General features: G+C 39.4%; 1 protein-coding gene across 1 annotated transcript in view; it reads right to left on the bottom strand.

Moving 5' to 3' along the window:
• Window positions 1–699, bottom strand: part of LOC125650364 (vesicular glutamate transporter 1-like) — a 28,111-nt gene extending 27,412 nt beyond the window's left edge. Inside the window, exon 1 of the mRNA XM_048878597.2 lies at window positions 423–699. Within this exon, the coding sequence (XP_048734554.2) occupies window positions 423–566 (144 nt within the window). The 5' untranslated portion in view covers window positions 567–699. The remainder of the gene's footprint in view (window positions 1–422) is intronic.
• Window positions 700–13,748: the final 13,049 nt, after the last annotated feature.

Below are 13,748 nucleotides of genomic sequence, written 5' to 3'. Positions count from 1 at the left end.
TGCTACTGTTATTTTTAGATTGTTGCCATAGCAATTGCAGAACTATGACAACCTCGGCCCGCTCGTAAACTTACGGCATTTTTTTTTTTTACTAACTTCAAACTTCCGATTTTTTGTGAATTATCAAAATCGTACCACAAAAACGTACGCCAATCTGACGTCTGCGACTGACCGTTAGTTTATCCCGGGTATATCATCCTCAGCAGGCCAGGGAACATATACTTTCCTAAATGGCCGAACGGTCTATCTATCTAATATATCTATATGTATCTATCTAATGTTTTATAATAAGAAAAAAAATAATAGTTTATGTACAATAAAAAATACATTTTGATTTTTAATACTTTAAATGTACACAATGAAAATAATGCCAATAAATGTACTTAGTTGTCAATCTTTGATTAATTTGATTAATATATTACCTGGCCAAAAGGTCCCTCCTCTTGATTCTTACTTGATTTGATTATATGGACCATCACCATAGAAAATACAGATCGATAACCAATTGATATTAATAGTCCCAGAAATCCAAGAACAACAATAAAAATGCGCCTGAGAAAAGCCATTTCATCCGAGCAGATCAGCGAGATCAGCGAGTCTTCATATCACAGTTTCGCTTTAGGATATATATACATCTTCCTCATTCTCAGTTTAAAATAGGCTAAAGGAGTAATGGGGAAACCCGTGCTTGTGGATGACAATTTACGGAAAACTCTCAAGTACGCGGTCTCCCAGTGATTTTTTAAAAAGGAAATTAATTTTGAAAATACTCGAGGGTAAGAAGTGCGATCGACGATTTACGCCGGTGTAACATTGAATAGTGACCTCGTTCAAAACTATATATTGTTACACTGGCATACTTCATGGAGCACTTAAGAGCTACATGACAAATATGCCGGCCTAAATCGTCACACTTCATACATGTACCTTCGTGTATTTTCAAAAATGACTTTCTAATATTTACATTCTATTCTCAGCCGTACCAGGCGTGTTCGGAAATTATTGAGACTCTCGAAGTTTTTCACTATATAACTGGCGTTGTTATATGAAATTTGGCACAGATATATAAAGAAACATTTAATAAAATACCTCTAAAAGAAATTTTTGAAATGATTTTGCCAGTTAAATAATTACATGTTCCTTGTGTAACTATTATATATGCAAGATATACGTGACACCTGGAATGTTTGTCAGTAACAAATATATTTTTTCAAAGACTCTTTTAAATTTTAGAAGTGGTAGAATGTCTTCATTTTGGATTGCCCTGATTGCCCTAAAACTTTGTATATTGTATATTCTGCTTAGTCATGGAATTGCGCAGAATTAGACGTTTTCATGATATGAAACTTTTATTGATAAATAATATTATAAATATATATTCATCTTTTTGTATATCAATATATCATATTTTATTATAAAACTCATAATCTAGTAAAGGTTTAGCCCGTATTCATCCTGGTAAATTCCGTAGGGTTATTGATACCACGAGGTTCGAATTACTTCAACCTGTGCATCTAGAATTTTTCCTTCTGCTTTATTTCGGTATCTGACCAACTTTGATCATGGTCAATAACCGCTACTGTCATGTTCTCCCATCGGTGATTATTACCATTGAGATGTGTAACTACTGGTAAATCTTTCTTGGTTCTGACAGAGGACCGGTGGTTGTTGATCCATTTCCGAAGGTTGTTGTTTCCCTATCGTACTGTTTCTGGCAGACATCGCATGTGATGAGATAGATGCAGTTATTAGTTTTGCAAGAAAAGTTTCACAATATCTTATAGCTGCGACAGGACTGCTAAAACTTTCAGTGTCGAGCTGCTAAAACCCCCAGTGTCTGAGTTAATTTGCATAATTGATATCTGAGGTCAGAGTTTGCCGGTTTGAAACCTCCATTAAATAAAGGGTTATCATGTCCTTCAGATATTAACTACGTAACGTCGGGTACGAGTTAATTTTACTATCTATTAACGTAATATAGTTAACTCGTTCCACTCGAGATTAATTACTACTTCGTACATGAGTCAGGAGGCCAAAGTCAGAATTGTGCAAGTCGATGCCATCTGCGTGTTAGAATGGTCCAACACGTGAAAATTGGTAGTCCAGATATACAGAAATAGGAATCCACTTGTTGGACATTCTGGATATGAATAGTGTCGCTGCCATGACAGTTTTCAAAATGGCCGCCGGGTTTTATACTTCTTGTCATATCTCAGCTTCTAATTGGGATAAAATTAAAATTCTAGCGTCAATTCCTATGTATTTGATGATGACTAAGTCGATTTTAGCATTATCAGAAACCTTAGTTTACAACCCCACCCCCCCACCCCCACTTTTTCATATTGGGGGGGGGGGGGTAGTCGAATTACTTAGTGTGCTTGATACAAATTGTTTTCGCTGCTGATTTCATGTTACAAATGCCCAATTGGTTTTTAGCTCACCTGAGCTGAAAGATCAAGTTAGCTTTTCTGATCGCCTGTTGTCCGTTGTCTGTCTGTGTGGTCCATCTGTAAACTTTTTACATTTTCGACTTCTTCTCCAGGACCACTGGACCAATTTCAACCAAACTTGGCAAAAAGCATCCTTTGGTAAAGGACTTTCGAGTTCGTTCAAAGGAAGGGCCATGCCTCCTTCGAAGGGAATATAATTACAAAAAATGAAAAAATAGGGTGGGATCAATTTAACAAATCTTCTCAAGAACCACTGGGCCAGACGAGCTGAAATTTACATGGAAGTTTCCTGATATAGTGCAGATTCAAGTTTGTTAAAAGCATGGCCCCAACCCCCTGGGAGGAGAGGAAGAACCACAATATGAGATCAAAGTTTTACATACAAATATATAGAGAAAATCTTCTCAAGAACCATTAGGTCAGAGAAGTTTAAATTTACACAAAAGTTTCCTGAAATAATGCAGATTCAAGTTTGTAAAAGTCATGGCCTCCGGGAGTAGGTTGAGACTACAATAGGTATCAAAGTTTGACATGCAAATATAATGGGGAAATCTGTAAATATGTGGCAAGGTGACTCATGTGATTGATGTGTCGCATGGACCTCTTGTAAATAATGTGTCTAGGAATAAGGAAGTCTTATTCAAGTGGTGTGTGTGTGCGTACTTGTGTGTGTGTTGTGTTTGTTGGATGCAGAAGTTCAGCTGGGGTTTTTTTTTTTTTTTTTTACACATTTTTTAACAGCAAGAATGACAGAGGAATCAATTCCTATATTGAAAACCTTTTGTCAGAAGCTGAAGAGATGCAAGTCCTGTTTGATGAGTTTGAAGCTTCCTCAGAGAATGCCACTTTCTCCTACAGGAGGACCTACATGAAATTTATCTCCATCCTCTTGAGATTCATGCACGCTCTACGTGAGGGAGACTTTGACCTGTTCTTAACATCATTTGCTGAAATGCTGTCTTGGTTTCAGCATTTGATCATTTCCACTACTTACGTTGGGGAGTAGTCTTCCTCGCTGATATGCGCATGTTGCCCTTGACTGTTCCAAAGGTGTACAGAGGTTTTCTTGCAGGAGACTTTATCACAAAAGAAACATAACAGAAGTCCAATGAGATATCTGATGACCAGGGTGTTGAACAAGTGAACAAGACCGGCAAGGTAGCTGGATGACTTGTGGGGATTAATAAAAATCCAGACACAGCACGTGGTATATGGTGCCTAACATTCAACGAGATAGCTCAGCTGACCAGAAACACCAAGACCATGTACAAGGTAGCTGACGATGAAGACGACAATGATGGTGAACATGAATGTGCACACGAATATTTTGGTCCCAAAAGAATGATGGAAGACCAAGAGTATGTGCGAAAGCTTATCAATCTGTTTAACCCGTTTGATCGTACTTCCCCAGAACTAGTTACGAATACCACAGGAGATATCGCCAGTGAAGTAGTAACGAATGACATTGCATGCTGAAGCCAGTGGGAAGCAGATTGTGTCGGGGTTTGTTGAGACGAGGCTGATCAAGAAGACTACAGGTTTTCATGACAGAATCAAGTCAAAGAACCCGCAAACGTTTGGCAGTATGTACACTGTTTAAGTCAATGTTGGAAAGAAAAAAAATCTGTTGCACTAAAGACAGACAGTAAACTTCTTGAACGTGTGGTCACAACTATGAAAGCAGGGAGATATGTTGACCTTATCAAAATGTTGGAGCAAGAACTTTGTGCAGTTCCACTTTCATTGGCAATGCCTGATGGTACACTGCGCCTACCCCACAACAAAGCTGACCTCGGTAAGATTCTCCAGTAAGGCTTAACACAATGATGTGCCCAGACCAATGCCAACACACACTGCCATGCATGGAATGGCCATGATGCAAGGTGAAGATAACGAACAGTGATCAATCTCATAACTCCTACAAGCAATACAAAATAGATAGTTGGGCAAACACGGATCCCTGGACACACCAGAGGTGGGATCAGGTGCCTAGGAGGAGTAAACATCCAGACATTAGAGAACAGGATGAACGCTAGAACTCTCGGCGAATGGGTTGATGCTGTTGCTGACCATGTCAGTCATATGTTCTCAAGCCATTGTTCCTTGGTTGATATTGCCTTTGACCATTACACGAAGAAAACAATCAAATCAACAGTTCGCAGTCAGAGGGTGTGGGGAAAGAAGGAAGTCAGACGAGACATGCATACAAGAAACCAGTCCATGGGGCAGTGGGAGAGATTCATCTCCTCAGATGAAAACAAAGCTAGCTTGGCAAACTTTCTATGCACAAAGTTAGCGCACAAGTTCCAGAATCAACAAGGACCCCCTGAGCATGAAGAAGCTGATATGAGAATTCTTCTTCATGCCAAGGATGCAAGTGGGCAGGGATACTCGCAAACATTTGTGGTGAGTCGAGACACTGATACCCTCATTTTTATTCTTGCTTATCAGCCGCTGCTCAGTCTCTTTAGGTGGATAAAAGCTGGAACGCCTAAGAAGCAACACTTTGTTCACTCCATCAACATTACATATTCGCAAAAGGCAACACTTATGGTATTTAATGCTACAACAGTACAAGCCAATTTGTTGGAGTTAGGAAGCGCTCTGCATGGTCTGTCTTCCAGAATTACTCTCAGCTTTTGCAGAATCTAGGCAGGGAATATTTTCCAGATGACAATGTGCTTGCTGATGCAGAGTCTTATGTCTGCAAGGTATATGCTTCCAATAGCCAAGCCTATTCCATCCAGGACGTCAGGCGTGATCTGTTCCTTGGCTTGACCAAAACAATTGAGAATCTGCCTCCAACTCGTGATGCTCTGATCCTTCTCATTAGGCAGGTACATTATCAGACCCTTATGTGGAGAAGAGCCTTGCAAAATGAATCACATCTGCCGCCTGCACCTGAGGATAGTGGGTAGGAACTGAGGAGAAAGAAGGCATTGAGGTGCTTCAGCCATGACTGATGACTGGCAGGCTAATTGCTCCAATGTGTTTGGAACTTACAACATGCCGTGTGTCTTGTGCAGCTTGACGTTGCAAATGTACACAGAATGGAATTGAATGCACTCAAGCATGCGGATGCAAAGGCCATTGCATAAATCTTTTTACTATTGAAAATCAGTAGACAACGATGAGCTCTGTTTGCAGTTTCCATGTAAGGTTTGTGCAAGGCTGTCTTTTATGTTATGAAGAATCTGACACAAATAACGCACTGACATAGATTGAATCCATTACCTTTATAAATTAATTAAAATTACTGTATCAGTAATAATCCTGACAACATAGTTAAACTAAGAAATGTATCGGTTTTGCCAAATTTGTTCTATAAATGTCGCATTGATGTGTACATGTACACATTTGACAAACAAATAATAATTGTTTGTGAAGATAAATACAGATAGTACACATTGTTTTAGTTCTTTTATAGCACAATTTGTGATGATATGGGTTTAAAGCTAACCAAAAGAAGATTGCTGCTGTAGAGTACTCTTTGTCTTCAGTTTTGCCTGTTTTTCCTTAGTTTTAAAAAAATAAAATCGACGATAACAAATTTTTGTGATCCAATGCAAATATTAAACGCATAAATGATTTCCTCGTGTTGGATTATGGTATAATTGATGTAAAGATCAATCAATTCTAGTCATGGCAACCTATGATAGGGTTAAAACAAATTCCGGTGGCTGCCATCTTGAAAACTGTCATGGCGCATTCTATACAGATTCAGAATGTCCAACAAGTGAATCCGGACTCCTGGATGTCTGGACACTTTTAAAAAACCAGTTGGACTATTCTAACATGAAATTGGCATCGGACCCCCCTTTTATGATAGCTACATATTTTGGCCTCCTGACTACATTGTGGATCAGCTCTTTGATGAATATGACATATCCTAATTCGTTCCGGCAAACTCAAAAACATGTAAATACGATTGTAGATTAGTGTAGTTGTAGTGCTATGTGCCATTACATGTAGTTTTTGTTGTTTTGTAATTATTCTCTATCAATATTGGGCACATTATGCAATTCTTTTCGTTTGTCGTGAAGGAAGAGCAGGTCGTCCCGTAATCTGAGTTTCCTCTGGCTCTTACCCCTGCTTTTATATTGTGACATGTGCGGGGAAGAGTCAGCGGACTTCATGTTGAAACGTGGGAATTCAGCAACACCAGCTGGTGTCGCTCCTTTACATACCTCTTACAACTTTATTTCGCGGATCTATCTTCCAAGACGCGAGGATTCAGTTATCGAGAGAATATTCTACAAATAGATCATGATTAATACAATGCTATCGCCCTAACACCGACAAAGGAAGCATCACTTGAATTAGGTCACAACATCGCCATTCGATTTCTTTGCGCATGACGTCGGCACATATATACACAAAATTCCATCGTTTAAACGGCGATAGCATCGTATGAATTCACACTTTTCAATATGGAGTTCGCTCTGACTCTTCCCCGCACTTGTCACAATAAAAAAGCGGAGGTAAGTCAGAGCATAGGCCTCAATGTGAAGCCCTTCACCGGTCTTGGTGACGTCTTCATATGAGTGATAAATTCTCTCGAGATGGATTGATTGTATCTTGTTTAACGTCTCGCTCTAGAATTTTTCACTCATATGAAGACGTCACCAAGACCAATGAAGGGCTTCAAATTTAGGCCTATGCTCGGAACAGTGAGGGTTTTTTAGCGTGTCACACCTACTGTGACACGGGGCATCCGTTTTTAAGGTAATCTCCGAGGACCCGTGACATTCACACCCGATGCCGAGCGTTTGGCGATGGAACTGTCACTACCTGTTTTAACGACTTAGGTCTGTCAACAAGATACAATCAATCAAAGGCCGAAAGCGCCGAGCATAGGCCTAGATTTTACAGCCCTTCACCGGTAATGGTGACGTCCCCATGCAAGGTGAAGATAACGAACAGTGATCAATCTCATAACTCTTATAAGCAATACAAAATAGAGAGTTGGGTAAACACGGACCCCTAGACACACCAAAGGTGGGATCAGGTGCCTAGGAGGACTAAGCATCCCCTGTCGACCGGTCACACCCGCTGTGAGCCCTATATCTTGATCAGGTAAACGGAGTTATCCGTAGTCAAAATCAGTGTGCCACGAACGGTCTAACAATCGGTGAAAGACGTCAGACAGCATCTGACTCAATGATATGTTGTATTGGCAAACTAGATCGTTATTACGACCATAAATCCTGACTTAAAACGAGACTGTTGAAACCCTTGTACTATCAACTTGTTTGTCAGTAGCTTGCCTCGATTTAAAAACTGGCCATACGGAGAGGAAGCTCTTGCGTATCGAATCAGTTGATATATAAACACCATATGCAAATCGTGGCCAAACGTCATTTGGATACAAGATCATTATAACGACGATAGAATTTGCGAAATGCTGACTTTAAACGAGACTGCCTCAAATAGTTTCATTTACATTATCAACATAACAAGAAAACTGTCAGTATTTACACGCAAATGGTCACTTAAGGAAAGTCCGACAACATTGCTGCAATCTTTATGAGTGTTTTTCAGCCAGAAAGATCTCGCAGAAGGAGAAGTCCACTTTGAAACTTTAATGTGCTTCATTTGTCGCCGTCGCAAACGGTCTTCCGTCGGAAGGTGAACTTGAACTACCAGTTTGACATCCTCTCCCAGCAGCTGCACCAACAGGTAGAAAGGAAGATGTGTTTTACCGGCAGTGTCATTAAGGCGTCGGTGCCATCCTTCTAGGTCGTTCTTTGTGCGGATAGCTTGATTGAAAAGACTCCACTGGGAGACTCCAGCTGCCAGCATTCCATCTCATAAATTCAGGTTGAAGAGATGTACTCGCACAGCTCGATCAGACCTAGCGTGGTGGCTGATCTTGAGGCGGTCGAAAAGATGGGGGATGATATCTGCTGGGAGATATGGCACGGTCATGATATTCTTACAGAAATCGTATGTCCCCTTCCTTTCCATGTAGCTTGTCTGGAGTCTGATGTTTTGGATCTTCCTCCAAACAACCTGATCCCAGTGGAACGAGCACACGGGCATGTGTGCGTCTGGGGGAAAAGACGAATAAGCTTACCACAAGGCCATTTCATAGTCCATTACAACCTCTTGCAGGGCAACGGTTAGAAGGAGGTCTTTGACGGCTCGAAATACACCATTGTAATCTGAAGTCTTCTTTCCGGACATCAAACTGAACAGGAATGGAACCTGGAATTCTATTAAGGAATTCATACAAAAGGTGATTTACGAAAACATTTTGTATATAGGTATGACATAAATTGTTGCCATTTGTTATGAAAAGTCGTTGAATTTGATAAATGCATGGATTGACAGTAGTTGATTGAATGGTTCCATCACGATCTTGAAGGTTAACATTTACGTACCACGACTTACCACATCCTTAAAACAAATAAACATGATATGAATTATTAATGACATTAAGGAAATATATGTATATAATTCAGAAATTTGTAATGCGTCTTAGGTTGTAGTCTATGTATTTCTTACTAGCTCGTCTCAACGATCACATACACCGCAATACATACAATTCGCTCTTAAATATACAACAGATGCACGCTATTCCCATTAAATGAAGAACACATGGTGGAAAATTGCATAGATGAATCAGTATACCCACGATTTCTAGTTGAGCATCTGTCGGAAAGATCAGATGTCTTCGTTCCCCAACCATGACGTCACCCTGAAGAAAGCCATCATGGACCTGGTTTACAGAATCATCCGAGATTTCAAAATCAAGGGAAGTTGGATCTTTGAGGCGAGTAGTCTGCAAAAATAGATTATAAAATTTTAACTTTAATTGAGATTAGATAGCAATATTAATGATAAAATTCCAACGAAACTGGAGAATTTATTATGAGGAATATTTTTATTTATTGAAACAAATAAACCAAATTATCTACATCTTGATATCACTAAATAAATATGCAATTCAAGACAAAATCAAATGCCTCTGGTCATTCTGTTGAGGGAATGATAGTATGATGTCCTGATTGACCCGATTACATATATTTCTAAACTATCGAATTATGAAGTGCATTAACCAAACTTTTTTGACTTAAATACTCGATATCAATATTTTCTAGAAGAATTATGAATAAAATAAAATGCATCTTTAAATTTGTTTATGTGACCCCCCCTCCCCCCAAAATGATAGGGTATAATGACCTGATTTTTGGGCCCATTGAAAGTTGAATATGACCTGATTTTTTAATATAATGACCTGACGACTTGATATGATGAAACATTCGATTTAAAGCATTTTCTCCGGTCCTTTCTCAACTTCATACTGCTTTTCTAAATCTGCTTTCTCATTATATACAAAACCCAGCTCTTTAAAGACCACATATAAATTTGACTAACTAAATAACTTTACAAACCATGATTTTTATACGCCCGCATAAAAATGCATTCCGTCTCACAAATCCTAGCGGAGTAGACGTACTCGCCGAGCTCGACCAGACCTGGCGTGGTGGCTGATTCCTGGAGCCGGTCGAAAAGGTGGAGATGATATCTGCTGGGAAATAGGGCAGACAGGGCCATGATCTTCGTACAGAAATCGTATGTCCCAGTTTACTTTCAGAAGGTCGGTGGTCTCTTCCCCGGGTACATTGTATCTGGGTTCTCTCTTCCACCAATAAAAACTGGGTGCCACCATATAACTGAAAAATTGTTGAGTGTGGCGGAAAACATCACTCACTCACTCACTCACTCAATCAATCAATCGCATGTCCCCTTCATTTCCATGTAGCTTGTCTAGATCCCAATCTTTTGGATCTTCTTCCAAACGACCTGTTCCCGGTGGAACGAGCACACGGGTATGTGTGCGTCTTGGAAAACGGACGAATAAGCTTACCACATGGCCATTTCATAGTCCATTACAACCTCTTGCAGGGCAACGGTTAGAAGGAGGTCTTTGACGGCTCGGAATACACCATTCTAGTCTGACGTCTTCTTTCCGGACATCAAACTGAACAGGAATGGAACCTGGAATTATATTAAGGAATTCATACAAAAGGTGATTTACGGAAACATTTTGTGTAATTGTAATTAAAAGATTTATGTAGCGCCCTATCAACATTAGTTCTCTAAAGCGCTTAACAAATGTGAAAGAAAAGATAATATAAAATCGATGTGCACATACATGTGAATAAAATATTCATAGTGTCAGAATTAAAATGCATTATTATTATTATTAATATATAGCGCCTAATGTAATGATATGATTACCCTGATAACATATAAAACATTTTAAAACAACCCTTAGGAATATTTAAATACATAGAAAGGACATAGGTATAATAACAAACTACAGGGTTTTTGCTTTTTGTTTTTTAACAGCACTGTTAGAGCTGTATGTAAGAGCACTAAGTATATAAATATAATCACAAATTAAAAGCAAATCTTAAAAAATGTGTTTTGAGGTCCACTTTAAAACTAGACAGTGAAGTACATTGCTATGACATAAATTGTTACCATTTGTTATGAAAAGTTGTTGAATTTGATAAATGCGTGGATTGATAGTAGTTGATATAATGGTTCTTTCATGATCTTGAAGGTTAACATTTACGTACCACGACATTGCACTTCTTTAAAACAAATAAAGATCATATGAATCATTGATATCATTCAGGAAATATATAGCCTTTGGCACTCTGTTTTTTTAAAAGATCTTACAAGTTGATTGTTATTTCGGATTTCCAATATTTCGGCTTGAGCATCACTGAAGAGACATTATATGTCGAAACGGGCATCTGGTGCTTCAAAAGTAGTACCGTACATAAGTTTTACATTACGACCCCTGGGTCGAGGCCTCTGCTGGTGGACTGCTAGTCTCCGAGGGTCTCTACAGCCTAGTAGCTACCCTGATGCATAGCTCTGACCCTTAGACGAATTTGAATTCCAGTCTTTGGCACTCTGTTTTTTATGCCCCCGAGATCGAAGATCGGGAGGCATATTGTTTTTGTCATGTCTGTCATTCTGTCTGAAACTTTAACCTTGCTAATAACTTTTGAACAGGAAGTGGTAGGGGTTTAATATTTATGCCCCCTTCAAAGAAGAGTGGCATATTGGTTTGCACCTGTCGGTCGGTCGGTCGGTAGACCACATGTTGTCCGCTCAATATCTTGAGAACCATTCACTTGATGTTAATGATATTTCATAGGTAGGTTGGTTATGAGTAAATGAGGACCCCTATTGTTTTTCAGGTCCAAAGGTCAAGGGTCAATCTACTCTGGACATAGGAATATAATGTCCGCTCAATACCTTGAGAACCCTTTGCTTGAAAGACATCAAACTTGGCACACTGTTACATCCTAAGGAGTAGATGATCCCTATTGATTTTGAGGTCATATGGTCAAAGGTCAAACTGGGCATAGGAATATACTGACCATTTAATGTGTAGAGAACCCTTTGCTTGACAGACATCAGACTTGGTACACTGGTACATCATCTGGAGAAGATGACCCCTATTGATTTTGAGGTCACATGGTCAAAGGTCAAACTGGACATAGGAATATACTGTCTGTTCAATATCTTGAGAACCCTTTGCTTGACAGACATCAAACTTGGTACACTGGTACATCTTCAGGAGGTGATGACCCCTAATGATTTTTAGGTTACATGGTCAATCCACTCTTGAATAGGAAGATATTGTCTGCTCAATATTTTGAATTGATGATACTACTCTCAATTAAATGATGTGTGTGTATAACCCTTTTCAATTTTGCACCATGGGGGGGGGGGGGGGGGGGGGCATATGTGTTTTACAAGCATCTCTTGTTCACATGACTATTCCTTGTGACAAGACCTTTCCGTGGGTACCAAAATATTTGACCATGTGACCTTGACTTTGGAGTTTAACCTACTTTTTATACGCCCATCATTAGGCGGGACGTATTATGTTATGGCGCTGTCTGGCTGGCTAGCTGTCCGTCCGTCCCGGGTCATGTTTTCCGAACTTTTTTCTGTAACGGGTGCATGTACAACTTTGAAATTTGGTCACAATATCTCCATCAAGAATTGTAAGTATGAGTTTGCATTTCAGCTGGATTGATCCATCCTTGACCTACTTTAGGGCTATAGGTAGGTCAAACAGTTTTCCGGACTTTTTTTCGATACAGATATTGCCCTGAAATTTACATATAAGCTTCCTTTCAGAGGAATACAAGTACAGTTTGCATTTCAGCTGGATTGGTCCATCCTTGACCTACTTTTCAGCTAAAAATAGATCAAACAGTTTTCTGACCTTTTTCATTATGGATACAGATATTGCCCTGATATTCAATCAAAGGCTTCCTCTCGAAGGAATACAAGTTCAGTTTGCATTTCAGATGGATAATCCTTGACCTACGTTTTGGAATAAAATAGGTCAAACAGTTTTCCTGGCTTTTTTCATTACGGATACAGATATTGCCCTGATATTTAATCAAAGGCTTCCTCTCATAGGAATACAAGTTCAGTTTGCATTTCAACTGGATTGGTCCATCGTTGACCTACTTTTGGACTAAACATAGGTCAGACAGTTTTCCGGGCTTTTTTCATGATGAATACAGATATTGCCCTGATATTCAATCAAAGGCTTCCTCTCGGAGGAAGGCAAGTACATTTAGCATTTCAGCTGGATTGGCACACTATGAACTACAGTACTTTAGAGGTAGAAGTAGGTCAAACAGTTTTCCAGAATTTTTTTCGTAGGTATTGCTCTGAAATTTAGTCATAACCTCCCTTTCAGAGAAATACATAATTAGTTCACATTTCAACTTAATTGGTGCACCGTGATCTATTTTAGGGCTAAAAGTTGATCAAATGGTTTCCTGGACTTTTTATCATCATAGATAGATATTGCACCGACATTTTGTCACAACCTCTCTCTCAGAGAAATATATAATCAGTTCACATGTCAGATGGTTTGGTGCACCATGACACAATTTAAGACTTTTCTATTCAGAATGTGTGTAGTATCAATTTAGAGTGCACGATATGCTTCCAGGTTGAATTTCACTGTCTGACGGGCGTATATTGTACCGTTTGTTGAATTTCACTGTCTGACGGGCGTATATTGTACCGTTTGTTGAATTTCACTGTCCGACGGGCGTATATTGTACCGTTTGTTGAATTTCACTGTCCGACGGGCGTATATTGTACCGTTTGTTGAATTTCACTGTCTGACGGACGTATATTGTACCGTTTGCGGTACTCTGGTTTGCAAACTGTAACCTCGCTGATAACCTTTGGAAAGCAGGTGCTGGAGCTTTGATACTTCATATGAGTATTCCTTGT

Source organism: Ostrea edulis, chromosome 5, assembly GCF_947568905.1.
Source record: "Ostrea edulis chromosome 5, xbOstEdul1.1, whole genome shotgun sequence".
Classification (NCBI taxonomy): domain Eukaryota; kingdom Metazoa; phylum Mollusca; class Bivalvia; order Ostreida; family Ostreidae; genus Ostrea; species Ostrea edulis.
Note: the sequence above shows the minus strand (reverse complement) of the source record. Positions and strands in the feature narration are given on the sequence as shown.